The 27028-nt window shown below is 40.5% G+C and overlaps 1 protein-coding gene across 1 annotated transcript; it reads left to right on the plus strand.

Annotated features, from left to right (window-relative positions):
• Positions 1 to 1349: 1349 nt before the first annotated feature.
• On the plus strand, positions 1350 to 21694 carry LOC147153201 (uncharacterized). Its single transcript, XM_086044950.1, has 10 exons — positions 1350 to 1700; positions 5905 to 5966; positions 6734 to 6958; positions 10685 to 10741; positions 11026 to 11166; positions 14780 to 14938; positions 18166 to 18252; positions 18865 to 18937; positions 20179 to 20274; positions 20375 to 21694. The coding sequence occupies exons 1-10, from the start codon at positions 1568 to 1570 to the stop codon at positions 20551 to 20553; spliced, it is 1212 nt and encodes a 403-aa protein (XP_085901076.1). The 5' UTR covers positions 1350 to 1567; the 3' UTR covers positions 20554 to 21694.
• Positions 21695 to 27028: the final 5334 nt, after the last annotated feature.

Here is a 27028-nt window from a genome sequence, read left to right on the forward strand (position 1 = left end):
ACAAATCACTCATCAAATTAAACAGAACTCGTTCAAAGAGAAGCGATGGCGGGATTAATGTATAAGTCTCCTACATTTAATATTTACAGCGCAGCCGTACAATTAATCAGACAATGTGTTTAGTCTAATACCTGCAGCTATCATCCGTGCGCAGACATGGCTACAAATTGTGACCCAAATAGCATCCAGAAGCAGCAGGTTGATGTTTTATTTTAAACATTTTTTAAAGTACATATTTTGGTCAAACCATCGTTCCACATATTGTTACTCAAAACTATGTTTTGCATTTCATCTGGCATTGTGTGTGCGTGTGTGTGCACACGTGTAACCCACAGCAGGGTACCAGTGATGGAAAAGAATAAAAGTCTGATTATGGCCATTAAACAGAACTAGTTGCAACTAGTATAAATGTGTTGCGATTAGTATAAATGTCTTTGTCCTGACTGGTCAGTAGGCTACAATATGGGCGACTATAATAATAATGACTAAAAGATACAGAGAGACTGGAAAAGTCGCAGAAAGGCATAAAAGTGGAAGTCATTGGGGGAAAAAATGGTTGGGAATTTTGCCACTCATCTCCTTGATAGGGACCAAACAGCAAGTTGTGCAAAATGTACTGGAACACTAAAAGGTCGACCATTGAAAATTTAGAAAAGGTCAAATGAAGTTCACCTGTAAAGGTTATAATGGATTTTATGGTCATCCTGAAATTTTCTCGAAATGCCCACTATCCGTAACTTTTTGTAAGTAGAGTACCCCGTATTGGCCTACACACACCAAGTACAAAACTGTTATGAAGATATGAGTTTTATGTATTTAATAGATAAATTAAATTATGAATCATTAATAATTAATTAATACATATTCCACAAAACAGAAAAATATCTGAAAACAATATTCCCCCAAAAAACAGAAAAAAAATATTCCACAAAACAGAAAAATACTTTTTTTAAAGTGAATTTTCCAACATGTCTCTGTAGATTTCAGTATGTTCTTTTTGTTTGTTTGTTTTGTTTTTTCTTTAAAATGTGTATTCAAGTACAGGAATTGAATAGTACCGTCATTTTAAACGCAAGTTCCTGTACTTCTACTTAGGTAGAGTGTTAGTGCTTTTGCCACCAAAGCGTGTATAACCTGTTTATAGTACAGTACTTTCATAAATGATGAATGTACCTTTTCAGCCAAATCTTTAGATTTCCAATACATAAATCAAATACTGTATATTTCTTTATGTTAGTTGAATGAAATACAGCAAGGTTTATATTCGGAACCGGAAATACATTGTCTTTTTGGCAAAGCTACATTCAGTGCCACTGTCAAAAAATCGGCCAAAAGACTACTCTCTCCAAGAAGCTGCTACATCATATCAGGAAGGGGTTAAAATGAAGTGGAGGAGGCGCAGCGGTCAACTCGCTAGCTTGGGTGGAGCGAAAGTGTTGACATGAAGAGCCGCAAATTAGCGGAGGAGACAGCTGCTGCGTAAAAAAAGTAGGCGCAAAAAGAGCGTCTAAAGTAGCCGCAGCGTCGAAAGTGTCCCAAATTTGTCGTAAAAAGCGCTACAGCTAACATGAGCGATGTGAGCGAGGAGTCGCTGCTGGATTACTTCTACTCCACTGCGGGCAGCTCAGGCAAAGTGAGAAACGCAGATATACTGAAGACTTTTAAGCCATTTATTGGCCACAGTGACGTGCAGCTGCGTGGTAAGTAGCAATGACGGTCTCGTTAAATTGCAAAACGTTACGAGCAGGACAGAGGTTATACTGTTACTCCCGTCTGTGTCAAAAACTGTTGTCACATGTATTCTGTTTAGTTTGCGTGTTTATGTTACAAACGTTTCTCATCCTGTGTTCCCTCGCTCTCTGATTCGCATTGCGGCATTGTATTTAAAACAACAAAAACAACAACAAACTTCCATGGAATAGGGACTGTATATGTCATTTCTTTCTCCATATGGGGCACTTGAACCCCTCCTTACTTGCTGAGCTGCACGTGAGGGGCTACGTAATGACGTCATCTCCCGCCATGGGTCAATTCATACACATGAATGGGGGTTAAAAGCACAGAGATGCTCTTGTAAACTGGCTGGTAAAAGTTGAAGGACTGATTCCTCTCTTTTACTTAGGTAAAAGAGTATGCTATATAGTTTTTTAAGTGTTACTATTGTAAAATACTTTTTGATAGCTTGGCAAAATGAGGGTAATCCTATAGCTTTTGGTAATGTCAACTAACTAAGTTATCTAATACATTACGTTAGATACCGTAATTGTAACAACTGAAAACGTACACCTTACCTGTATAGAGTTTTTCACAATGTCACATGCACTTCATGTGGGAAAAATTGCACCATTTTAAACAAATTCTTACTGTACAGTGGTACGTCTTCTTACGAAATTAATTGGTTCTGGAAGAAATTTCTTAAGTAGAAAATTTTGTAAGTAGAGACGCGTTTTCCATGTAAATGCCCTAATCCGCCCACCCCATATTGAGACATAAATGATTTATAAAGCATAAAAATGCATGAAAACGTGTAACAAATACATGTTACAATTAGATTATTGCACAATAAATGAGAGTTGAGTATAATGTAAAAAAACAAAGAATAGATTAAGAAATAAAAATGATGGTCGTTTACCTTTTACTTGGCGTCCTCATTGCTTTTTGCCCTCTTTGGTTCATGTTCTCTCAGAGAAGTGTTTTTTGCCTGGCGTTTTGTAAAGAACTGATTTAATAACGTGGCGACTGTCGATACATTACGGTCATATTCTTTCAAGGCACATTTATTTCACTGAAAAAAACATCCCACGGCACACCAGCAGCTGAAATTGTGAAAAAAAAGCTTATTTTAACAATATAAGTGTTATATTGTTTATATAAGCATTTTTTAACATTGAAAAATGACGTTATATTATAGCGTCTTGAATAGGAATTCAATAAACACAAAGAAAATAGTATTTTATAATGTTTCATATTGATACTTACTCAGTGTGAAACATGGGCTTGTTTGGATAAACATGCGTTACTAATTCGCTTGTCTCTAAACAAAGACAATTTGCTACCTGCTGCTACTGCTGCCACCTGCTGGTATGGAAGAGTACTACAATGTAGTAAAGGCATGATTACGCTGCCAGGCGCTAGACCACACAGGCACACAAATTAGATAACTTCCCCCGGCACACCTGACAATATCTCACGGCACACCGTTTAAAAAACATTGGTCTATAATCACTGCTGTTACTCATTTCAGAGTTCCCGCGATCGACAGCGACCGCCATTATGACTCGAAAGAATTCCGGAACATCCTCCGCCTGGCTCACGACACCGTCACATGTATATTCTGATGCATTTCATTGGTTAAGAGACCATAATTGGATTAAGAAAAATTAGTTCCGTGAATGCCTACGTGAAAAAAAGCCTACAATTTCCTATTGATTGTACTTTGCTCGTGTCTGTCGATTGCCCCGCGCCGTGCGCACACTATTGGTGCTTTGTTTTGGGCAGCTTCCTCCACGCGAAGGATTCGGAATCGAAATGTGCCATTGACATTTTAAAACCTGAACGATTCCGGGAGAACCGAAGCGCTAGTCCCGGTTCCACCCGGTTCCCGGTGCCCAACCCTACCTAAAATACCTTACTGTATTACAAGATTTTCACTCGTCTTTTGATGTGATTGTTTTGATATTGTTGACTGTGAGTGTTAATTTTTCAGAACTGTAAAGAAAATTAAAACATTCATACAAGTTCATCATGTAAATGCCCCTTAGCATGACGAATATGAGCTACATGCACTAACATCACACAATATTCATCACTACAAGTAGGTCTGTCACAAACTAATCTTTTTGGAATTGATTAGCCTATCGATTATTCTATCAATTGCTACCCAATTGTATCTGATAAAAAAAGTAGAATGTTTAAAGTACCAATAGGATTGTTATAGTCAGACCGAACACAAAAAGGTGCTAAAATTGTGATAACATATGATGGTAGCACAGAAATAGGCTTTTTAGCTAGAATTTTATCTGGGCATGAGTCCATTTATAGTAAACTTAACAAATTAGAATGTAGAGTGTGTAAAATATATTTTTTACCCTACAGAATTGTTTTCTAGTATTAGCGCTTCACAATTTTCTTTCCCTGTATTTTTTTTCTCTCTCATAATCTGGGCCGAAAGGCAAACATGTCAAGCTTGTCTGTTGATCCAGGGTGACCTTGCACTGCCGCCACATGTGATCCAGATGTGACGTCAGTGCCATCTGATGTGGCCGTCCGGTGATTAGAGAAGTGCTTCCCACCGCATAGTCAAATATCTGTCCAAGCATGTGGTTGCCGCTCCTCGCGTTGTAAATTTGATGATCGTATTTTAATCACAATTAAGTCCACACGCATGATGGGATTTAGACCTCTAACAAGAGTGTGTGGGTGGGGGGGTGATCCGATATGAAAAGTGGAGCGTGTTTGGAAATGAAGGAACAGGGGGAGGAGTCTGTGGGTATTGATTTTTCAGTCAATAGATAACTGGACATTGTGACTTGCTGTCGTCAGCATGTAATGTTTGTGTGACGAACATGTGAGCTGCTGCTTCCTGTTGTTGTCGGTGTGGATCACCACCACCTTTGTGTCCACACCGGGAAGAGGAAACCCCTTGATTGTCCACGTAGGAATGCAGGCAAATGCTTACCTAGTGATCACACAGCCAGCCAATGGTCCAGTGTTGGGATACGAGTCTTGACTCGTCATGTTTGTTCGGTTGAAACTGGCTTTTTGGGAGGGACAACATGGCCACTCTGCCCCACTATCCATCTGTCTCGTGAGCTACCTCTTGGAAACAAAATAAAAAGCAAAGCTTCAAGATATAGGAACGTGGCCTTATTTATACGAATATTTGATCAAAGTTACACATGACTGTCAACGTTCTTAACAGTCACCTTTTGACACATCGATCATACCCAACTATACTACTACCAACGAATCAGCTGTCAAACATTTGGATTTCATTTTTTGTGGGACAGTCTTGCAGCGGCAGCAAGTGTTTAGTTTGTTGGAATATGGTTAGCTTGTCTGTCTCACATTCAGGATATCCTGGTTTAAATCCCTATTAGAACATCCTCTGTGTGCAGTTTGCATTTTCTAACCGTGTTTGCTTATTTATTTATTCATTTTGGAGGGGGTGGAGACTCCTCAACTCCTCCTCATGGACTAATTTGCACACATTTCTATAATGTTCTTGCCGAATTTATTTCACGTAAAGTCATACGTCTGAGGGTAGCGTTGTGCACATTATAAGTTCGTTCGGTGGTGTGTGTCTATTGCCAGTAAGTCGTGTAAATGTAATTCACATGCATGCAAACACATTCTTCGGATTAGCCATAGTCTGTCTTCCCCACGATACTTTATGAGTGTTTTGAGTGACAATTTTTAACGTGCCTGTTACTGCGTGACAGTCGTGAAATGAGCGTTGCGTGAATTGGTTTCAAATAAGAGCGCTAACAGGAAGTGCTGCGCTGACGTGATAGTTGCCGAAATGTTGCTGACTTAACATTGTTTGCTAAATCTTCCTTGATAAGTGTTAACTGTCTCATCGTATGTTATGGACAGTTTGCCTTTTGGTCCCTTTTTTGTCCACTGTAACTATTTATGTTCTCATGTTCAAATAAACAGTGATGGTGATCCTGTAAGCACCATCAGTTGTAATTTTGATTTTTGATCAAATACAATATGAATTTATAAGAGTTGGAGGGATTATATCATACTAGAATGTCTTGATCGATGCTATTTTTTTATGCTGGACCTGCTTTCTTCCTCCGGCTTCACACAGCGCTTAGATAATGTTATTATATAACATTGTGGGTTGTGGATACACTAAACTTAGACAGAATGTGATCTTTTTTTTTCATGTCCTTGCAGCTAAATACAGAGAGGAATTCAAGCTCATTATTGACAGAGTTGCCGTGGTCAAGTCTGAAAACGTGAGTACTCTTGTTGTGATGAAAGTGTGGCTTTGTGTTTTGAGCGCTGTGGAACTCGATTTGTCTTTGCAGCTTTATCAAATGTAATTACATTTTCACTGCACATCAACACTATCCACGGTTTGTAATGCTGTGCAGGCTGCCTTCGATTTATGATGGTCACGAGTCACGACATAGAGTACGTTTTGAGGTTACGGAAGGCGGCGTAAGAGTAAGATATCACGCGGCTCAACAAGGCCTGCTGAATTACCGCTGTACCTACTGTACATTTGGGCTGCAACTCAAGATCATTTTAATAATTGATTACTCTGCTGTATGCTGATTATTTTTTTCCAGTATCCATCCTTTTATTTAAAAAAAGCACATTATTTGAAATTGAGAGCACAAACAATGCACAAACCGTAGTTGATTATGATTGACTTACTGATTTAGCCCATTATCAAAATATCTGTTGATTTAATTTGATAATTGATTAGTTGTCGATTCATCGATTGTTGCACCTGTGTTCATACTAGAAGTGTTTTTTACACCATTATTTGCTGTTACTATGACTTTATTGCTGTGCCATCATCAGTTAGTGATAGGCAATGCCACATTATAAATTGCATACAAATGTGGGTCACATTGCCAGTGTAGGACCGAAACTCCTAGGAACCCTTGTAGCTTGCAGAGGTGATTTATAACGGCACTACTCCTTTCTACTATTTTAACCCCTCTCATGTGGCTTGATGTGATGAAACATGGTCTCTGTTGTTTGTGTATTGCAGGGAGAGAAGTATCTTTTCCTCAAGAAGAAATACAGACAGCTGCTGCAAGAGCGAGACAAAGACAAAACTTACCTCCGTGATGCGGACGGGCAGAGACAGTCGAGTCCCACCACACTGCCAGCGACAGCACGGTGGGAGGCAACGGAAGCTCCCGCTCGTGCCCCCCAGCAGAGGGAATGTCGGGATGAGCTCGTTACATGCGGCGAGCTCGACAGTGCTATCGAGGTGAATTGAAAATGATTCTCTTATCTCTTATTTGACACTGGCAAACCAGAGGTTGAATACTTGGGGTTTTTATAGACTAGTTGACTAGTCGACTTTACTAGTCCACAGTGATGTATTGAGCGTAACATCGACTTGCCGCAACAGCTGGCGTGCTTTTATTTTGATGGCTTGGCTTTACCTGCTACAGCAGTGCATTTCAAACACTGTGCGTGCCGCGAGATATTGTCAAATTTGTTTGCCTGTGCGGTCTAGCTCCTGGCAGCGTAATCATGTAGTTACTATATTGTAGTACTGTTCCATACCAGCAGGTGGCAGCAGCAACAGCAGGCAGCTAATTGTCTTTGTTTAGAGACAAGCGAATTAGTGACGCATTATCTAAACAGCCCATGTTTCACACTGAGTATCAATATGAAACCTTATAAAATACTTTTTTCTTTGTTTTTATTTAATTCCTATTTCAGACGTTATAATATAATGTCATTCTTCAATGTTAAAAAATGCTTATCTAAACAATATAACACTTATATTGTTAAAAAAAACAAAACTATTTTTCCCAATTTCAGCTGGTGGTGTGTCGCACGATTTTTTTCAATGAAAGGAATGTGCCTTGACTCAAAAAAGTTTGAAAAACACCGTGTTACAGGATGTTCACACCAATGATAACCAAGCGTTGCAGAGCGAACGTCGTGAAATTGTCCTCCTTACCTTCTGTATGAACCCTTTGATACACAATATGACCAACACTAAAGTACAAGGGGAGCGAGGCATCATTTCATTGCACACAAAGAGATTCGTGATTATTTGCAGTGCCACAAATTCCCACAAGGAGAACAGGTTTCCCTGTTTGGCCAAGTTGTTCAAACATTTCCTGGCTGTCCCAGCAACAAGCTTACTGAGCAAATGATTTTTTTTCTTCTCTGGCTGGAATACCCACTAAGTGACATCTGCTGAGCCTTTAGCCAGCCCATGTCCGTGCACTTGATAAATACATAATTTGAAGCAAGCACGCTTTGACATTTATTTGGAGCGTTTATTTGTGGCGTTTGTCTATTTCAAAAGTTTTCGAGATGACTTGTCACTGTTTCTGATACTGCAATTGCAGTCTAAAATAATGCTTGGCAGATAACGGATTTCATTATATCTGAGCTTGTTGGGGTGATGTGGCCGCCTATAAATGTTCTACTCAGGAAGAGCCCTGCAACATACTGTCTTGACTGCATTAAATGCTAGCAGTACCACCATCACCTACCAGGTGGCGCCAAATTAATTGGTTGCTTTTTTCTAGTAGCAGAGGCCTGACTCAGTGAGTGGGAGGCAGGCCAGTGGGAGGCAAAGGGGGCCACAATCTGCATTTAAATTAAGCCCCCTGTTATTATGCTAAGCAGCAACATGTTGAACCTCATTAGAAAGATAATAATCATTTGTGCCTATTAAAAGAGATTCATACACATTCACAGCAAAGATATACAGTATGGACCCCCTCTTAATGGACGTGTGTGCATGCGCGTGCACGCGTGTGTGTGTGTGATCAGATTAAGTGTGTTTGTTTAACATATTCAAAACATTGTGCTCTCTTTAGGACAACCACTATTGACTATCCAAAACAACAGAGGTTATACATTTCTAACCCTCTCTCCGGATAGTCAGTTCTGGTCTATTTAAAGAAACGTTGCCCTGAGATTTGTCTTCTTTTTTTTTTTCAAATGAATAAATAAAAAATTCCATTGCAGTTCACACAGCACACACAAGTCAACCGTCAGGTCTAAATAAAACTGATAGTGATGTAGAGTGAATGTGGTAAACTATTTATGTCCCCGCCAGCTGTATTAAAAACGAAAAGGTAATACAACCACACAGATATAAAAATTGTCCAGGAGTATCCAGGAGAAGTCCAGAGGGAGAAAAAACAAAGCAGTTATCAGCAAAAAGAATGCAAGCAAAGTACATACTACGCAAGGAGGAAACCACAAATAAAAAGGCTTTGATGCAACAAATTGTATGATTTAGTAATACACTGCAACAAGAACATCAAACAGATTAATGTTATTTAGTTTCCTAGATTTGTTGACACAGTTCTTCTATTACATTAAAAATGTCACCTTGAAACCATTAAATGAATATGCCAAATACAGGTACATCGAAATAGTAAAAACAAGCTGCTGGAAACATATTCCCACCCTACTTACTTGCAGGGCTTGTTTATTGCAGCCAACATAAATTGCACTGTGAAGTGTACAAATATAGCAATTCACTGTCCACACTCTATAGCCAAACAACCAATCTGAAACATGTTCTCATGCACAATAGTCTCTTAGACAAGTGTCGAAAAAGCCATTCCCTATTACTTTTAATAAAGCAAGTACTGTACCTTCAGCTCTGGATAATGAATATTATGGTTTAAAACGGAAGTCCACCCCAACAAATTCTTTGCAATACTATGTTCTGTGAGTATGCGCCTTCACTAGTTTAAACATGCATTCTGATTAATAATGTTTTTTGTGGAATATGATCATCATTTTGTCACTTTCTGTCGACTGAAAATGACATAACAGTTGCTCAGGGCTCAGGTAACGACCAATCACGGCTCACCTGTTGTCTGAATCTGAGGCACAATTGGTCATTACCTGAGCAACTGTGACATCGTCTTCAGTCGACAGCAGTTGGTAAAATGGCGGCCCATGAGATGGCTAAAAACGGGTGGAGATTACTGCTTAACTCATATTCCACAAACGCAATATTAACCAGAATGACGTGTTTCTACTAATGGGACTGCATAGAACATATTCTTGTAAAGAATTTTGGGGGGGTTGACTTCTCCTTTTAGCAATAAACGTGTAATGTTGCTGAACTGAGGTGTGAATAAATGCCACCAACACAAAAAGGGGGGCACCAAAGTCCACATTTTCCAGCATTTGAAGTCTCAGAGCCATAACAGAGGTGTAACTCGCTTACATAGGTACAAGGGTATGAATTTTAACACGACTCACTTCTCACACCCTGTTTTTTGTTTTTTTCACACCAAAAGCTGGGCCCGATTTCGTCATGTGTCATCTGACTGCGTGGCATTCTGTTAAAGTTAGGGCTATATCCCACATTGCTACGTTCTGTATAAAAGCCACAGGCGAATAAATACCATATCTTCTGTTAGGGGTTTTGATGCTGCAATTTTTTGGAGGGTGTCTGTGTGAAAGAGTCTGTTGACTTGCTGACGTGGTAACCAGCTTGGGGAATCTCAGACCAATCTCTTTACACCACACTGTTTTATACCTAGAGATCCTGGCGTTATATTTAGAAACATTTCAAAATTTGCATTTTTTCTGCCTAAAGCAAAGCAAACGATTTACCTGAATTCATTTTGCCTTCTGCATGTGGCTGCTAAGTTGTTGTCACACTGCAGGCTTACATGTGATTCCTAGCCAAGGTGACACTTTAACACCGGAGTTGCTCACTTTTTTTTTTGTAAATGTCATACGTGTTGTTTTGTATTAATTATTAAGTGGATTGTTATTCATTACCCCATATGTGTGAAATGTCTCTCTCGCTGTCTCGTTAGCTTGCTCTGTCTGACACCCTTTGGTCAGCAGTATGATGACTACAAGCCAGTGTGACACACCGGGGTGTGTGTGTGTTGTGTGTGGGTGGGTGTGCGTGTGTGTGTGTGCAAGCGTGCTATTGGTTTGATTGTGTCATACTTTTAGTCATCTTTGACTTTTGTCTAACTTCCAGTGGGAGTCTGAGCACGACGAGGAGTCGACGGGTAGTATGGGTTCTGCTGCAGTCGCAGTAAGTCCACTGTAACAACTTTTTTGTCATTCTCATAGTAGAAGCTGACAGGGTGTCAATCTGCCAAAATAAAACTGCTAACTCAACCTAGCTCAAATGTGACACTGTGGTTGTTTCAGGTGTCTTAGTTTTTGTCTTCTTTGTGAGGCTGTGTTAGGTCAGCTTGGCCAAGTGGTAATGTGTAGCACAATGACCTTGGGTTAAATTTTGAGAGAAAAATGTTTTAGAAAAAAACAAAAAAAAAAAAAAAAAACAACATCAGACCTATTCTCTCTCCTTGCCAGTTAGACCCTTTAGAAAAAGAGTGGATCTATTTTGCGGCTGGCGCTCGAGTTCCTGACCTCTGTCAGCTGCTTCGACAAGACCCGTCACTTGCCAACAAGAAGGTATCTTTCATAGCTCATTACGAAAGTTTGATGTCAACTGTTTGACAACAATTGAACGTTGTGCAGAAATAAATTGTAGTAGCCAGATGGACAATACATGTTTCGAACCGACTTCCATGTTGCTTATGGGAACAAAATTAGCATTAAAACAAAATAACAACAACCGAGCAAAAAAATAAAAATAATGATGATATTGTGAACCACACCCAGTGCACTGTGTCAATCGATGCTGGCCCATCCCAGAGCAGTTTGTTGAGTGTACTGACCCAAGATATAATTTTGTCACCCTGGATGGCCATATTCCTGTTCATTCAAATTCCATGCATTCAGGGTGAGTTAAATGAAAATGTAAAAAAATGAAAACATACCTTTTATCTGGTAGCTGGCTTCCCCAATGTCAGAACAACTAATATATTTTCTTTGATAGTGATGTGTTTTTTTTTTTTTTTTTTTTTTAACCCCTTCTAGTAAAACATCCAATTCCAGCACTTTTTAGATTAAAATGGCTTACCTTAACTAGAATCTTACACCGCACTGTGACCAAAGGTAGAATCCTTGGTTGGTTATTGGGCCTTTTGGTGCTGTAAATAGTAAATCTTTGTCACGGTGGATGCTGCGTGCTAAAGAAGGTGGCAGTACTGCCAACCACCAAAAGAAAGTGGAGGAAAAAAATGGAAGAAAATGAAGAAGTCATGGCAAGTCACGTGGGATCGTCTTTCCAGCAGGCTTGCTAGTTTAGTTTGTGATCAAATCTACTTTCTGTTCAAATTGAATTCGCTATTTAGTGTTTATGTCTGGAATAATGTAGGTGGTTAAGCATTTTCAAGTGTTAGTGCTCATAATTGGATGTGACTGGAGTTGATTAGAGATAAAAAGATCATCGATTCGTGTTTACCTTAAATCAGAATAATGACCGTTAAGCGCCGATACATTGATGTTGCTCAAAGGGGAATTTCAGTTGGAGCAGGACACATTATGAATGAAACAGTGTAAATAAAACCAATGTTGTGCCAAGACTTTGCTAACATTTTCTCTCAATGTTTTGTGTCCAAATCAGGATTTCACATCGGTGAGTATTTGAACTTCCTGGAAACCTTTGTCACAAACTATTGAAGCACTATCATATGACGCTATCCAACTTATACTGTTCCAACCTATTTTTTTGGGTTCTATCTATTTTGCTCTTTTATTTTTTTCTAATACTGTAGTGGGAAAACACTTTTAGTCAGGGGTGCTCTTAAGCAATGTGCATGTGTGCTTGAGCATTAAAAACATTCATGTGGGCACCGGATTTGACTACTTCAGAGCACGCTAATGTCACATGAACAAACCCAGAAAACAGGAGAGCTGTGATTGGTTGTTACCTGAGCCTTTACACACTGTGATGCTATTTTCGGTCAACAGCAAGTGGAAAAATGTCGTCCCCTGAGTTGGATAATCCCTAATACAAGTTTAAAACCCTATTTTGAAACCCTAACCCTGTTTGTAACCCCTATTTGTAACCCTAAGACTTGTTTAAAACCCTACTTGGAAATCTTAACCCTATTTTAAAACATTACTTTGAAACCCTGACCAAATTTTTGAACCCTACTTTGAAACTCTAACCCCGCTTTGAACCACTTACCCTACTTTGAAGCCCTACTTTGAAACCCTAACCCTAATTTGAAACCCTAACCCTACTTTGAAACCCCAACCCTGGTTTAAAACCCTATTGAAAACTCTAACCCTAATTTGAAACCCTACTTTGAAACCCTAACCATACTTTGAAACCCTTACCCTACTTTGAAACCCTAACCCTAGTTTAAAATCCCACTCGAAAACCTCCACCCTACTTTGAAACCCTAACCATACTTTGAAACCCTTACCCTACTTTGAAACCCTAACCCTAGTTTAAAATCCCACTCGAAACCTCAACCCTAATTTGAAACCCTACTCGGAACCCCAACCCTAATTTCAAACCCTACTTTGAAACACTAACCCTAGTTTGGAATTGTACTAACCCGGGTGTAAAACCCTACTTTGAAACCCTAACGCTACTAAATATCCTTAGGCCACACATTTGGACAGTTGTATTTCTTTTAAATCATCATTTTATAACCGTTGTTATAAATTGTGACCCGACTTAAAAATTCAAATACAAGTTTAAAACCCTAATTTGAAACCGTAATCCTGCTTTGAAGCCCTATTTTGAAAAACTGCTCTGTGTTTGAAACCCTCCCTTGGAACCCTTAATCCTACTTTAAAAGCCTACTTTGAATCCCTAACGGTAGTTTAAAACCCTACTTTGAAGCCCGAACCCTAGTTTAAAAGCCTACTTTGAAACTCCAATCATAGTTTAAAACCATACCATGAAACACAAACCTTGTTTGAAACCGTACTTTTGAAACCCTGACACTAACGTTCTCTTATTTCCTTAATGGAATGAATGAAATATGAAAGGATGGATTGTGCTCAATTTTAGAGGTACCACTGTACCCCATAACCAGTCAAATAATTGTGTGATAAATTATTACGTAAGAATGACTGAGAAGAAGAGAAAAATCTACGATGAAATCAAAGAGACTTCCTTCCAAATTCGCTACTGTTTAAGGATGAAGCCTCTCTTAAACCTGAATTGAATGGAAGCATAATTGATGTAATTACAAACACTTGAATGTCCCTGTTTTAATGTTTTAAAACGTGAAAGCTAGTTGTGGAGTAATATTTGCAATGTGTTGGAGGTTTTATATGTCGATGATTTTAATTCTTGCTGTGTCTTTTCTTGTCCTCATGCTCTTGATTATCACCGTGTTCATCAGGGGGTAAGTTTCTTTCCTCATCAACCATTTACACCTCTCCAGTTTTCATTTTAGTATTCATTCATTTTTTATTTCCGTGATACGAGCGGGAACGCGACGCTTGGCTGCACTCGGACCCGCGATCTGCTTGTGTAACTTGCGTATGGTCATTCTGAGACTTTTTTTTTTCCCCCCTCTCAATGGAATTCCGAGAAGGCTGTGTTAAAACATCCAGATCATGCATTTCAAAGGTCCACTATCAAAAGGATTATGAAAGATAGCTTTTTAGCTCCTGTGCCCCCCTTGACAACCCAAATCCTTTTATTTGTCTCCCTGTGCGCTTAAGAGATTTGAGCTCATGTTTGTTGTCCCTCCCCAATGTCACAGTTCTCACACTGTCCTGTAGTCACCGTGGACCACCTTCTAAGCCACCGCGGTCCCCACCCGGACAAGATAGCACGACCGCCATTGAAGTGCACGGAGATGAGAAGGGGGGAGTCATGGATTAAGGAGAGTCTTAATTCCCCACAAAGACTTCACCTACTTAAAGATAATCTGAAAGTAATAGAGCAGGCTGGGATTAATTGTAGAACAATGCCGCTTGTGTCCCTGGGAAGGTGCTAAGTCCCCTTTGGTGCGCTTTGATGTTCCCTTTTAGCTTCCTGGTTCGTTGAGGGGAAGATGATTTTTCCGCAGATAGCATCCACACTTACCTTACTCAAAGGAAAAAGAGGCCACATGACTCATGAGAACCAGATCAGATCTGATTATCAGCGTTTTTTTTTTTTTTTTCACCAGGACTGCAGAAGGGATTGCTCTTGGGAAGAGTTAATAATTTGCTTATTATGACCAAATATTTATTTTAGTATCGGATGATTTTTTTATTAGGGTTTGTTTATTTTTTTTTTAAAGGTTTGCAGGTAAACTTGTTTGAATGCACCCTCATGTCATGTATTTGTGTCTCTGCTCCCATCATGATGTGGACCTCGTCCGTCCCCTGCTGGACCTGCTCTTCCTTCTGGGCCACACAGTTTGTAAGTACATCATCTGCCCATCACTCCTCTTCGTCGTGCTCCATGCTCTAGGCCTATTTAGTGGGAGTGGGGGGGGGGGGGGGGGTGTTCCAATAGGCATCCCTCAAGTGTTTAGGCAGACGGGGAGTTGGTCCGGGGGGGATCCAGGAACCCAAAACGAGTGACGCAGGAAGGGGACGCTGTATCCTGTTCAGGCTCGTCAGTCACTCTTTCCCACTAGGACACTCCTGACAAACGGCGCATTGGGCAATCAGTCTTGTGTTTTGACAGCGGGCCGACAATAGAGATGGAGATACTAGATCCAGACTACATCTGTGGCGCTCTGTCTCCTGTACACCTCCTAGCACATTACAGGACTCCTGTTGTTTTAAAATCCCTAACAAAAGCACCACAGAGGGAGCAAACCTGGGATGGTTGGTAGAACGGTAGTCTGTCAAGTCTTTAGGTTGTCCCTTGTCACCGTGTCGAGTTATTCTTGAGCAAGATACTGAATCACTGTTCGCTCCTGGCGCTCTGTGATTGTGAGCTGTTACTTTCCCATCATGAGGGTATAATCCATTAATCATCATGTGAATGGAGTCACAGTGTAAGTGAGCTTTGAATAGCTTGAAAAGCCATCTACAAGTGAAGGCCAAACTGTTGGCAAAAGGGGCACCAGAATAGCTCTCACTGGAGTATGTTTCCAAGTTAGGACTGTTAACGCATGACAAAGCTTTGATGTGTTTGTTACGTTGACCATAATGTGGTGAGCGTTAGTTTGGGCAGAGTCCAAATTTGATACATGTGTAAAAAAAAAAATAAAAAATACAACTTCTGGAAGGACTTGGGCTTTGGAGCCAGAGTGTCACGATTTGAGTCCCGCTGTGGTCAAGTGTATAAATGGCAACAAATTATTGGATGGATGCTGGTCCGTTCGTTCCTTGACCACTGTCAAGTGCCCTTGTGACATCAGAATGTCAGGTATCATCTTCTCCATTAGTTATCTGGCACTTGTCAGTTCAGTTGCTTTGTGACTAATACCTTTTTATTATGTGTGTCGGTTGTCTTCCTCAAAGCCAGAGCCCTTGACTGTGTCCTGTTCAAATTTTGTATATACAGTACATTATTCTACTAGCCACTCTGCTAAGATGGAGGAATGTAGCTGTAAATTGCATTGTTGTTCATTGTTGGCCGAGATCTGGGGTGTACTTGAGCGGTTGACATACTACCCGTGTATGTTCTCCTTACCCATGCTCCGTTTGATCTAAAAACAGTTAGAACCACTCTTGTTTTAGATCTTTGTTTACCTGACAACTGCGCTTAGGAGCAAACGTGAACATGTTTTACAAAGTTTATGTTTCTGGACTTTTGGACATCAGAACTGTTGTTGCTCTTTGGTATTCAAAATCCAGTTTTGAAGAAGGCCAGCAATGACAAGCAGACGGCGTAGATGCATGTAAAGTTGAATGACCCCACATTTACATAAAATGTATCCAAAATATAAAGAAAGCATCCCCCCGCCCTTACTAGGCTGTTTTTCTGTGGCCGTCGTAAAAGCACTTCTTGAACGGTGAACAAAATTATCCTGCAGCAAATGTGTACGATGCAAAGTAGCTGTATAGTAGCGTTCCCATGACACACTTTCAAAGAGCATGTAGCCGACCTGAAAGAGAATGCTGTCATAGAATAACATAACGTTGGCCATAGACAACATGACCTGATGAACTCCTGCAAGTCCTTCTAAGAACTTCCATAGAGTCTCCGCCCAGCAGGCTTTAATCACATCTGAGGTTATTTACACTTGTCCAAAAATAATAAGTCATTCCGATGTGGCTTGTGTTTGATTTTCCGTGTTAAGGGTCCGATTCCGACAGGATGGTTGTGGTTATTTAGCTGACACCTGTTGATAGCCCATAATTACGCACCTTAAAGAGTGATGGCAAAACACAGGAGATCACAGTCCGACAGGTGGATGTGTGTTTTTTTTCACGCTATAGATATTATTTTCCCATTGCATGCCAACATGTGGGCGTACCTTTGTAAAGAGTCGTTATTGCGCTTTGACGTGCGCTGACAGTCATGTCTGGGTGGGGCTCCCCTTTGCGGGTCACACTAACATCATCAATCTTGCCTGCGCTGACAGGCGGCCGGGCCCCCCCTACCGTGCGCACAGCGCTGTGTTATTTTGTAATTAGGCTCCGTTAGATGGCAGGAAACCATCTCTCCATTCATCCTCTCCCCTCTTGAGTGCAGCTGGTCTAACTGGCGTCCAAAAAGAAACTGCGCTGACAACTTTGTAGCCACACCGCATCCATTTTGGCGTGCAATGTTTCTTAACATCATGACTGGGAAGTGCCTCAGTTAAAGTAGAGTAGGCCTGTTTGTGTACGACCACCAGAGTCTCCCAAGCATGCCTTTTTTAGGCTTCATTTCTGCACTGGAGTCATGCAGGAACAGAGAAAGGCCTGGAATTGTTCCCAGAAAGGTTACTGTAGTATATGAAAATGAACGAAATGACAAAAAGTAAAATTGAAGAAAAAAAAAAATAATAATCTGTCGGTCTTTCTATCCCAAATACAATGAAGTGCCTTGTAATGGAGCGAATACTTCTCAGAGAGAAAAAGAGCCACAAATCTCAAAGTCCACTTGAGAAGTTTGTAATGATGTCTTGCAAGGATTTGAAAGTCATTTAGTTTATAATAATAGACGGAAGACTATCTAAGTTAAACATATTTATTTATTTAAAGCCCATAGTGTAATGTGTCTCATCAATGGTTTTACTGTGCGTTGTTCGGATAATGGATGGATGGATGGATCTATCCGTAGAAGCAGTATTATGCAATGCACTTATTGCACTTCAAATTATGTGGAGTGTTATACACTATCTGTATGTCAATTGTGGATGGTTATTCATCTGTTAGTACGTTAATTCCTTCTTATAGTGGGTTGGGTTGTTTATATATTTTTTAAAATAGCTCTCTATTTAATTGAGTTTTTATTAGTCATAATATTAGCTTTTCTGATATGTGAAATTTGAAAAAGTGACAATAAGTATTGTATAATAAAACATTTTTTAAAAAATGCATCTCAAAGAATGTATAAATACTAACTGAATTGGGTCAAGAGTTATGTCAGTTGTAAATCTAAAAAAGACGCGTATTACACATGATCATGTTGGATTGGTATATATACAGAATTCTTGCCTTGAGCACATCAGTTGAGGACTTTTTTTTTGTTGTTTCCTACAGACTGCTTTGCACTGGGCTGCCAAACACGGCAACGAGGACATGGCAACTCTGATCGCAAATGCCGGTGCGGATGTCAACACCAAATCGGTGAGTTTATTTTCCCTCCTCAGTCATCATTGTTACGGTGTCAGCGAGATGTAAAAATACATCGTAGTTGCACGAGAGGGGACATAATTTAAAAAAGGCTCTGTGGAGTCTTTTAATGCATTGTTACTTTGCAGTCCGATCAGTTGTCTATTCATCCCCCTCTCTCTTGCAGCACGTGAGTATCCTGTCGTGTGGCAGAGCGTACGTCTGCGAACAAGCCGGCATCTCCGTGACGTAGCTCTCCCCGGCAACCTTCGCGAAGATCCAGCTGTGCAAATGCACTATGGGAGTGCGGGCGCTCGGCTAATAAATCATCACATCATGTCACGTTAATTGTCTCCCATAACGGGGTGTCTGTGTCCCAGCATGCACTGCTCTGAAACGACGCAATTTTCGACGAATTACCTGGCAATTATGTTTTTATCATTATTTTGTGTTTCCACAAGCTTTTCTAATTTGTATTTTCTTTCCACACTGTTTGTGTTGGCCGCCCGGGTCGCTGGGAAACTCCAGGGGGTAGGTACTGCAAAACACTCCCCCCTTTCCCTTTGCACCCAGGAGGAATGTCATCGCAGTACCCTCTACTCATCCACATTATCTCCTCTTCCACAGGGTTATACGCCTTTACACATCGCAGCGCTGCATGGACATCAAAAAATTCTTGATCTGCTCGTAGGGACTTATGGTAAAAAAATAACCACAAAAAAACCCACTTCCAGACAGAAGCGCTTGGTCCATAATTAAAACAGTCCACGACATCGACTTAGATCACTGCTTGTCAATTATTTTCTTTCACACCCCCGTAGGAAGAAGAAAAGATTTTGCGCTCCTCCCAACTCTCTGCCACGACAGTAGATAGTATCGTTTGTTTATAAAATTGTTATAAGTGGCACTTTTCCCCTTTTTTGCCGGTCCGTCCTCGTATTTTTGAAGCCCTTACATAGCATCGATAAACCGCCCCCCCCCCCCAAAAAAAAAACAAAACTCTGTGCACTATTTTAAGATTGAGTAATAACGCAATACTATTGCATTTTATTGTAAAATTTTACGTTTTAAAACGTTTTCAGTTTTTATAAAATAATTTGGTTATTTTAATAGGAAACACAGACTTCCACTTCTGGGTCGTTGAAATGTATATGCCGGTAGAGATTTTTATGCTGTAAAGATGTCCCACACAAGGACATACTTCGCATGCAAAGGAATAAGGTACTAAATAAAACAAAATTGCTATCCCGGATTACACACACAAGACAGGTTGAGCGTGTTTCTAAATGGCGTCCTGACTCCTGTGGCATTATCCGCGGTATTACATGTGTTGAACCCCTAGAGGGCAAGATATGCATGTGCAATGTGACTCCCGAAGCACATGAAAAGCGTTGTGCAGGCAATTAATGAAGGCGGCTCTGCAGTGATATTGCTTTTTAGAAGAATCCAACACAACACGTTCAGTTGGTACTTGACCCGGTTAGGAATGAACAGAGGGACGGACGAAAACCCACTTCCGTCCTTGCTTAGTCCGTCCTTTTTAAAAGGCTTCTCGTCCTCCGTCCGTCCGTCCACAAAATGGGCGGACACACCGTTCTGTCCCTGGGACGGAATGCCCATCTCTGATAAATACATCTCTGCATAACATTGTATCCTTATCCTTATTAACATTAAAAAAGAACAAAATATAGATCAACCTTCAACAAAGAATACCTTTATTACATTTTTTTCAGTTTGTCTCCTTCTTTCCTTTCATCCCTGTTAAGTATTTTTCCATGGAGTCACTTACGTTTTAATGACGATATACTGTAAATACATAGGCCCGCATTTCAAATTACACTGGGTTGAGTTAGAATTGTCCTCCAGTGTTATTTTTGTATCGACCTTATTTCATCCACAATGATCGATAATATATCTGCAATTACTTTTTTTCCCCATCAGGTGCTAAGGAGAACTTGAGGGATTACAGTGGCCATCTTGCCTTGCACTATCTCAACCCCAAAGAAGCAGACGGTCCTGAGGAGGACTGTGAGCTGCGTGAGTGCCCTTTACTTTCAAACCACAGAGGGACAACAGTGTACCCTTAGGTCTGTGAAGTATCACGTTCGCAAGTCCAACTGTTTGGTGTCCTTCACAGCAGCAGAGTTTCAAGTGTCCCAGGCCAGAGAACGGAACAGGAACAGGAAGTTGGCGTCACTCTTCCACTCCAAGAAGAAGTGGGGCTCCGCAGAGGACCTGGCACCCATCGAGGAAGAGAGGACGGTGTCGCATCAGCTCGCCCTTCCTGCCTTCAGACCCAGGAAGTTCTCACGCTGAGGGACGATGGACGCTAGGGAGCGTTGTGCAAGTTGAAATCAGCTTTTACACTTTGTATAATTGTGAATGCGCCTTTTACAGTTCGCTTAATTGTCGCTTTCTTTTAAACTGACAATTATCACCGGACACCAACATCCTCCATACACCCAAACAGCTTCTATATGTATTATCTATCGCTATTTTGTGGCCATAACAGTATTTACACTCGAATGAATGTTACTTATAGAGCTCACTTGCCTCATACTTATAGCTCAGGATCGTTTACAAGTTAAAGAATGCTCTTGTGTTTCTGTTTACACTTTAAGCCCTTAAAACCAAAAGTTGCTTTTGTTGGGAAAAGCTAAATAACTACCTAAAAAGGGAATGCTTTATTACTGTAGTTTTAAGTAACTGCAGATTTGATCCAAAACTACCACTACGTACCGGCTCATACCTGCACAGACAGGAGTTTAGTTAGCTATAAATCTTGCGTGCGGAAATCACTTAAATTCAATTAGTTCATGCGTATGTTAAACTTTTTTATGCACTTACATGAGATGAGAGCAAATAATTAGCTTCAAGCGAGCTGTGTGCAGCAAGTTGTTTTTTTTGTTTTTTTCTGTTGTTTTCGTACTGCAAACTTGTAATTCTTAGATGATTACAATGTTGTCATCAAAGGTTTTAAAGATTTGAGGCAAGATAATCTGGAAAAATTACTCAAATTGTAACCTGTCAAAACACTAGTGTGACATTCACAGCATGCGGAAGGGGGAAAAAAACCCCCACATTCTTATCACCATACAAAAGTCTGCAAAGTTTCATGCCTATGGATGCTTCGAGGTGTCACTCGGCTGCCATTTGGAGTCCAGACGCTGGTTTTATCACATGACTTGTTATGGTAATTAACGTTTTCAGGCTGGCATCTCATAATTAAGTGCCTTAATTGAGTTTGTCGCTAGTTTTAAGTTGCCAATGCTGTTTGCAGTGTTACATTGCCAATTTATATTTCAAAGGGAATTCTGTCCCTTACTGTCATTTTTTTATGGTTTTAAAAACTTTACGCGCAATTTGTTATTCAGTTACTTGTATCAGCCATGACTATGTTGTGTGAACAATATAGGTATACTGTTAATAGGTATTAAACTATTTTATACTAAACTCACCTCACCTCTTAATGTCTTTAAAATCATATCTGCTGAAGTGGGCTACACGCGCGCACACACACACACACACACACAGATTTCGACCAGCAGTCGAAAAAGCTCGATCCCCTCTGAGGCTCCGCTTGGTCCTCGGCACCTCGAGCAGCGCCTGGTGCGCAGACCTGAGGCTGCGGGAAGATGTGTAGGAGTGGAGGAGCTCAGAGAGGTACGCCGGGGCGAGGCCATTTAACGATTGATAGACAAATAGGAGAATCTTAAATTGAACCCTGAAATGCACTGGGAGCCAGTGAAGGAAGGCCTGAATTGGTGTTATACGCTCCATCTTCCGAGCTCCAGTTAGGAGGCGGCAGCAGCATTTTGGACCAACTGGAAACGTTTGTTTACTCATACTCAGAACTACTGCTTATTGATTCAGTACAATATTCTTATCAGTACTTTTTTTGTTTAGAAAAAAAACAAAACAAATACTCAAATTAATACTGCTTTATTTTATTTTTTCTAGATAAATTAACTTATCTTGCTACATTAATGTAAAATAAATAAATGAACGATATTTCACAGAAAAAGAAATTGCTTCGAACAAATCACTATTAAAACGTTAAACATATTAACAATTATTTATTATTATTTATAGTGCAAAACAAAACTGATTTACATTACACATTTATCTATCTAACTGTTTGTTAAGCTTGCTTAACATTTTAATGATTGATTGCACTTGTGGCAACATGCGATGTCTGCAACAACCTTTGAGAAATGTAACCATAATGTAGTCACTAGGAGCCATCGGCGTTGCGGTCAGCGGTGGTGTGCTGAATGAGAGATTTGTGTGAGCTACTTATTTCTATCAACAATTAAAAACTCTTGCTGTCGCATTATGGCAAACAGTACTGTCGTTGGCAAAAGAAAGTAGGACACCATCCCATCGTCTCTCTTCAGGCATGACAAATCAAACCAAGAATAACCAAACGTTTACCTTTGTGTTATAGTTGCATTGAGTGTAAACCGATTAATCATAACTAGAGGTTTGGTTCCGATTCTCAGTGCCTGGTACCGAATTAGCGGTACCAATTTTCTGGACTTTTGTACAGTTTCTTTGTGGTAATAAATGTTAATTTATTCCACAAAAAAATTATATTTAACATCTATTTTTCAATATATCAAATTTGACAAATTAGAAAACAATTTTAAAAATAAAGGTATCACATTTACAATAATTAAGTATAAATAATACAAACAATAATTGAATATTACAAAATACAAAGTGCAAAGCAACGTTCTTTACAATGAACAACACAAAGAGTTAAACAGTAATACATGGATCCGTAAATGTATTTTTAGCATGAGTGGGTGACATCATCGTAACTGGTGTGCGAAAATCGACAACTCTTCTACTCCCGCGTAGTCACAATTTAGAAAGACGTGCTTCGGAATCCGAAAAAGCTCCGTCTTTGGTACCCATCCCTATTTGAAGGACCCTTGCGTAACGCCGCCTCCAACGGTCCTTTAACTACCTGACTTTGTGGGCCACAGATGGAGTAAATATGGGCCCTGCTAACCCTCCATACGTCTTTAGCTCTTAATTCCTGATTAGCTGAAAAGGGCAGCACTTGCTCTCGGGGTCTTGGGATATCAGACGACACCGGGGGGGGGGGGGCAAGTGTTTTTGTGCCTCATTTTTGAAGAAGCGGGGATGTTGGCAGGATAAGAGGGAGTTTCTGTAATAGATACTTATGTTACTGCCCTCAAGCCCCTCAAACAGTCCCCCTCTGTAGAGATTATAACCCAGGGAGGCACATTAACTCTAATCCCATGCTTTGAGGCCTCGCACCCCCGTACCACCCTCTGCCCCATTTCTTCCATCCCTTCTGTTGTTTGGGGAGAGTGGGGCCCACCTTGTTTCTGGTGCTTGTAGGAGCAAGGCCTGTGGCTACACGCCGCCTGTGTGTGTGTCTGCTGGGGGGGGGGGGGAGTGACTGCTGCTGTTTCTATAGCCCGCTGACTCCAGTGAAAAGCACTGAGGGCTGCATACTGCTGTGTAACTGATTCCTCTCTCTGAAGAGATTAGGCGCTACATTGTCGCTTCGGTTGCTCATTTCCATGAGAGCGCAGCCTCCCGCCGGCGCTCCGCTCCGCTCGCCTTTGTTATTTCCACTCGGAAAACACAGGGCCCGATGTCCCGGGCTTCCTCGTTGTCGTTGTCTCACAAATAGGCCCCGAATGTAGATGTCATGTCACAGATGCTCAATAACCTCATTAGTGCCTGGAGAGGATTCATGTGCATGAACTTCACTTTGTTGTGTTTGGGCACCGCGTGGATTTGACAGGACCTGTTAGCCTTTGCTCATGATGTATACCGACAATGCTCCACAACTATCTGCTGATAGCGATACCGTTTATGACTCCATGGGAAAACAACAAAAATTGACAGTTTTTAGCTGAACACCGGTCAAAAGTTATTTAGTTTGTCTGTCTGAAATTAAATAAGTGTAAACCTCGCCGGAATGCATATTACAGTGTTGTCAGTCGTTTTTTGCAGAATGGTGTGAATGGTGATTGTTTTGACGTCTTCACGTGAAAGACAAAATGTCACCGGTTTGGCTTTGTTGGTAGTTTAAGCGTCGTCGTTTGAAAAATAATCCTTTTTATTTATCCAACGATTTTCACCAAGATGACATCACCATTATGAAGGTGAAATTCACCACATTTGTTGGGGTCAAAACACCTGCCGCATTTCATTCTGGGTGAACTCTACTTGTCGTAGCTTAAATCCAATTGAGTCTTTCTACACTTACATGCATCAGCATGTTCAGAGTTCCCGTCTCTCTGCAAAGTTACACCAAAGAGGAAGTGGTTTCAGAGCCTCCCGTCCGGTTATGAAATGATATTCCATCGGTGGCGGCGCCAGCTGTCACGGCCGGCCATCGCCTCCCCAACCAATGGCGCCTGTCACTCACCCAGCAGAGGGCCGTCAATCAGCCCGCACCCTGGGGGGACTCTGGCGGGGGGGGGCGGACCCCGGGCCGGCCCCAAACAAAGACATACTTACATTTGCAAGCGCTTTCAACGCCACTAGTATTTTGAAAGAATGATAGAGTGGTACTGATAAGAGCAATGACAAAGGACAAAGTGTGGAAGGGGGTCTTCTGGTGGTGGTCGTGGGAGGGGGGTGAGATAGTAAAGAAGTGGGAAGGCATGATAACATTCACACTTTGCTTACATCTCCCCATTTGTGCTGTTGCCCCAGGAAAATCCCATTAGGCAGCACAATTGGGTATTTGTCGTAAAGCATTTCATGTAAATGACGGACACAATAATCACGACGTTGATCTCCAAGTTTTTCCTGAAACGCTCTCATCCGTAAAGTCGTCTTCCAATGTAGCCAGTCATCAAAATTAATCGTGTGTGAAACAACCTCCTCAGTACGCGCGTCCCGTAAAAAAATAAACGAACAAGGTGAAGGTGTTGACAACTCTTGAGGATTGAGGATTTTATTGTCCCGCTCTCGCCTACTGATGAACACTTCTATTTGCACATTTTAACCCTTTGTCAGCCACCGTTAACGGGCTCCACACCTTCAAACCTGTTGTCCCCGATAACACATTATGACCATATTTGACACATATATATATATATATATATATATATATATATATTTTTTTTTTGTCTTCTCCAAAATGTTTAGAGCCCCTGTTTTTCTTGGATAAAGCATATTGGAGGTTTTACCAGCATTTTGTGCAGAATTTTTTTTCTGTTTACAAAAAATAAAAATAAAGAATTTGCAGTACAGTGTTCCGATTGTGTGTCAATGCATTCGGCGTCAATTATACGTGGTTTTTCGCTATTCCCTTATTTTTTGGGCTCTTATTTTGTCCAGCTTTAAAATGGCATTTTTGTCAAACATCTGGTTAGAAAGTGCATCGTCGTATGTGGAAAAAATAACCTAAATTGATAGACAAGTGCATTTTATTAACGGGATTTTACAGTAGTTCATTTCGTTTTCAAGTGCACCTCCAAAATACAAATTCTTGAATGACTTGAATTTCGAAATTATCCAGAAATGATATTTTGTTATTCAGGTTAAGGCAACTTTAAGTAGTGGGACTATCAAAATATCATTAGTTCTTTTTTTTTTTTTTTTTTTTTTTGTTTTACAACTTTTGCAATACAAAATTACATTGGTTGGCTCTGTCATGCTATTTCTGTGTCTTACGCTTATTGAATTTTGTTTGAAGACCACCACTTTGAGGAGCCACAATTACTAAAAATAGTGATAATGAATTGGGAATTTTTATTTTATGTTTGTGTATCTATTTTAGCAACACCACAAGAGATATCAAGTGATACAACACTTTCCCGTGTTTTATCTCTGTGCAAGGTCTTCCCAGAGACGACACCTTTTTTTTTTTCTTTTCTTTTTTTAATCCTTTGAGCTATCTTGTATGTTATCACATGAAGCCGGGGGAACAATCAAGATTCCATTTGGTCACTTCCCTCCCCCCGCTGTAAACGAGCGACATCCTAACAGCAAACAGCGTTGCTCTGACCCGTCGGAGCAGCGCCGACACCTGCATTGTGGCCCAAAAGAGGAAGAGGATGAAAAGAAGAGTCCGAGCACGGGACAAAGGCGGTCGCCCGGAGCTTGTTTGTCTTGAGATGTTTTCTCCTGATGCTGTAAGCCTCCCTCTCTGCTTCTTCTGCTCCTCTTTGCACTCCACTTGGCTATTGTTGTCTCTGTACAAATTTGCTCGAGGGCTTTGTGGGCCGCACCCAAATAAATCCCCCGTTTCTTCCAACTAAACCACTTTTTTTCACCCCAGGATCGTAACAACAGCATCATGTGTTTTGCTCTGTGTTCCTACAACATGTTATACACTATTAAGGCTGGATTTGCACTGCAGGTCCATGGGCCCAGTTATTTTTGCCATTATATCTCCATAAGTGGTACATTTCCAATCTGACTGCGTTTACATCAGGCTGGATTTACACTGAAAGTTAACCGTTTAAATTTAGTGCCTCCCTCTGTTGTTATTTTTTTTTTTGTTTTTTTACTGTCTATTTCCATGTACTACATTCCAAGCGATGCATATCCAATGTGTTCTGTGAATGTTCACATTCACGTAACACATGAACCAACCTGCAGGGAAAGACGTCCAGATTGCACAAAATTGACTTAATAAGCATCACCACCCAACAGTAAAAACACGGAAGTAAACAATCATAAATACAGGTAATACAAATATTAAACATCACACATTGTCAAATGTTTTACACCAAGTAATACCTAAAAAAAAATACTAGCTCTCCAAGTAATGCCATCCTGACTAACATTA

Source organism: Filicampus tigris, chromosome 1, assembly GCF_054856515.1.
Source record: "Filicampus tigris isolate MCC_2025a chromosome 1, RoL_Ftig_1.0, whole genome shotgun sequence".
Classification (NCBI taxonomy): domain Eukaryota; kingdom Metazoa; phylum Chordata; class Actinopteri; order Syngnathiformes; family Syngnathidae; genus Filicampus; species Filicampus tigris.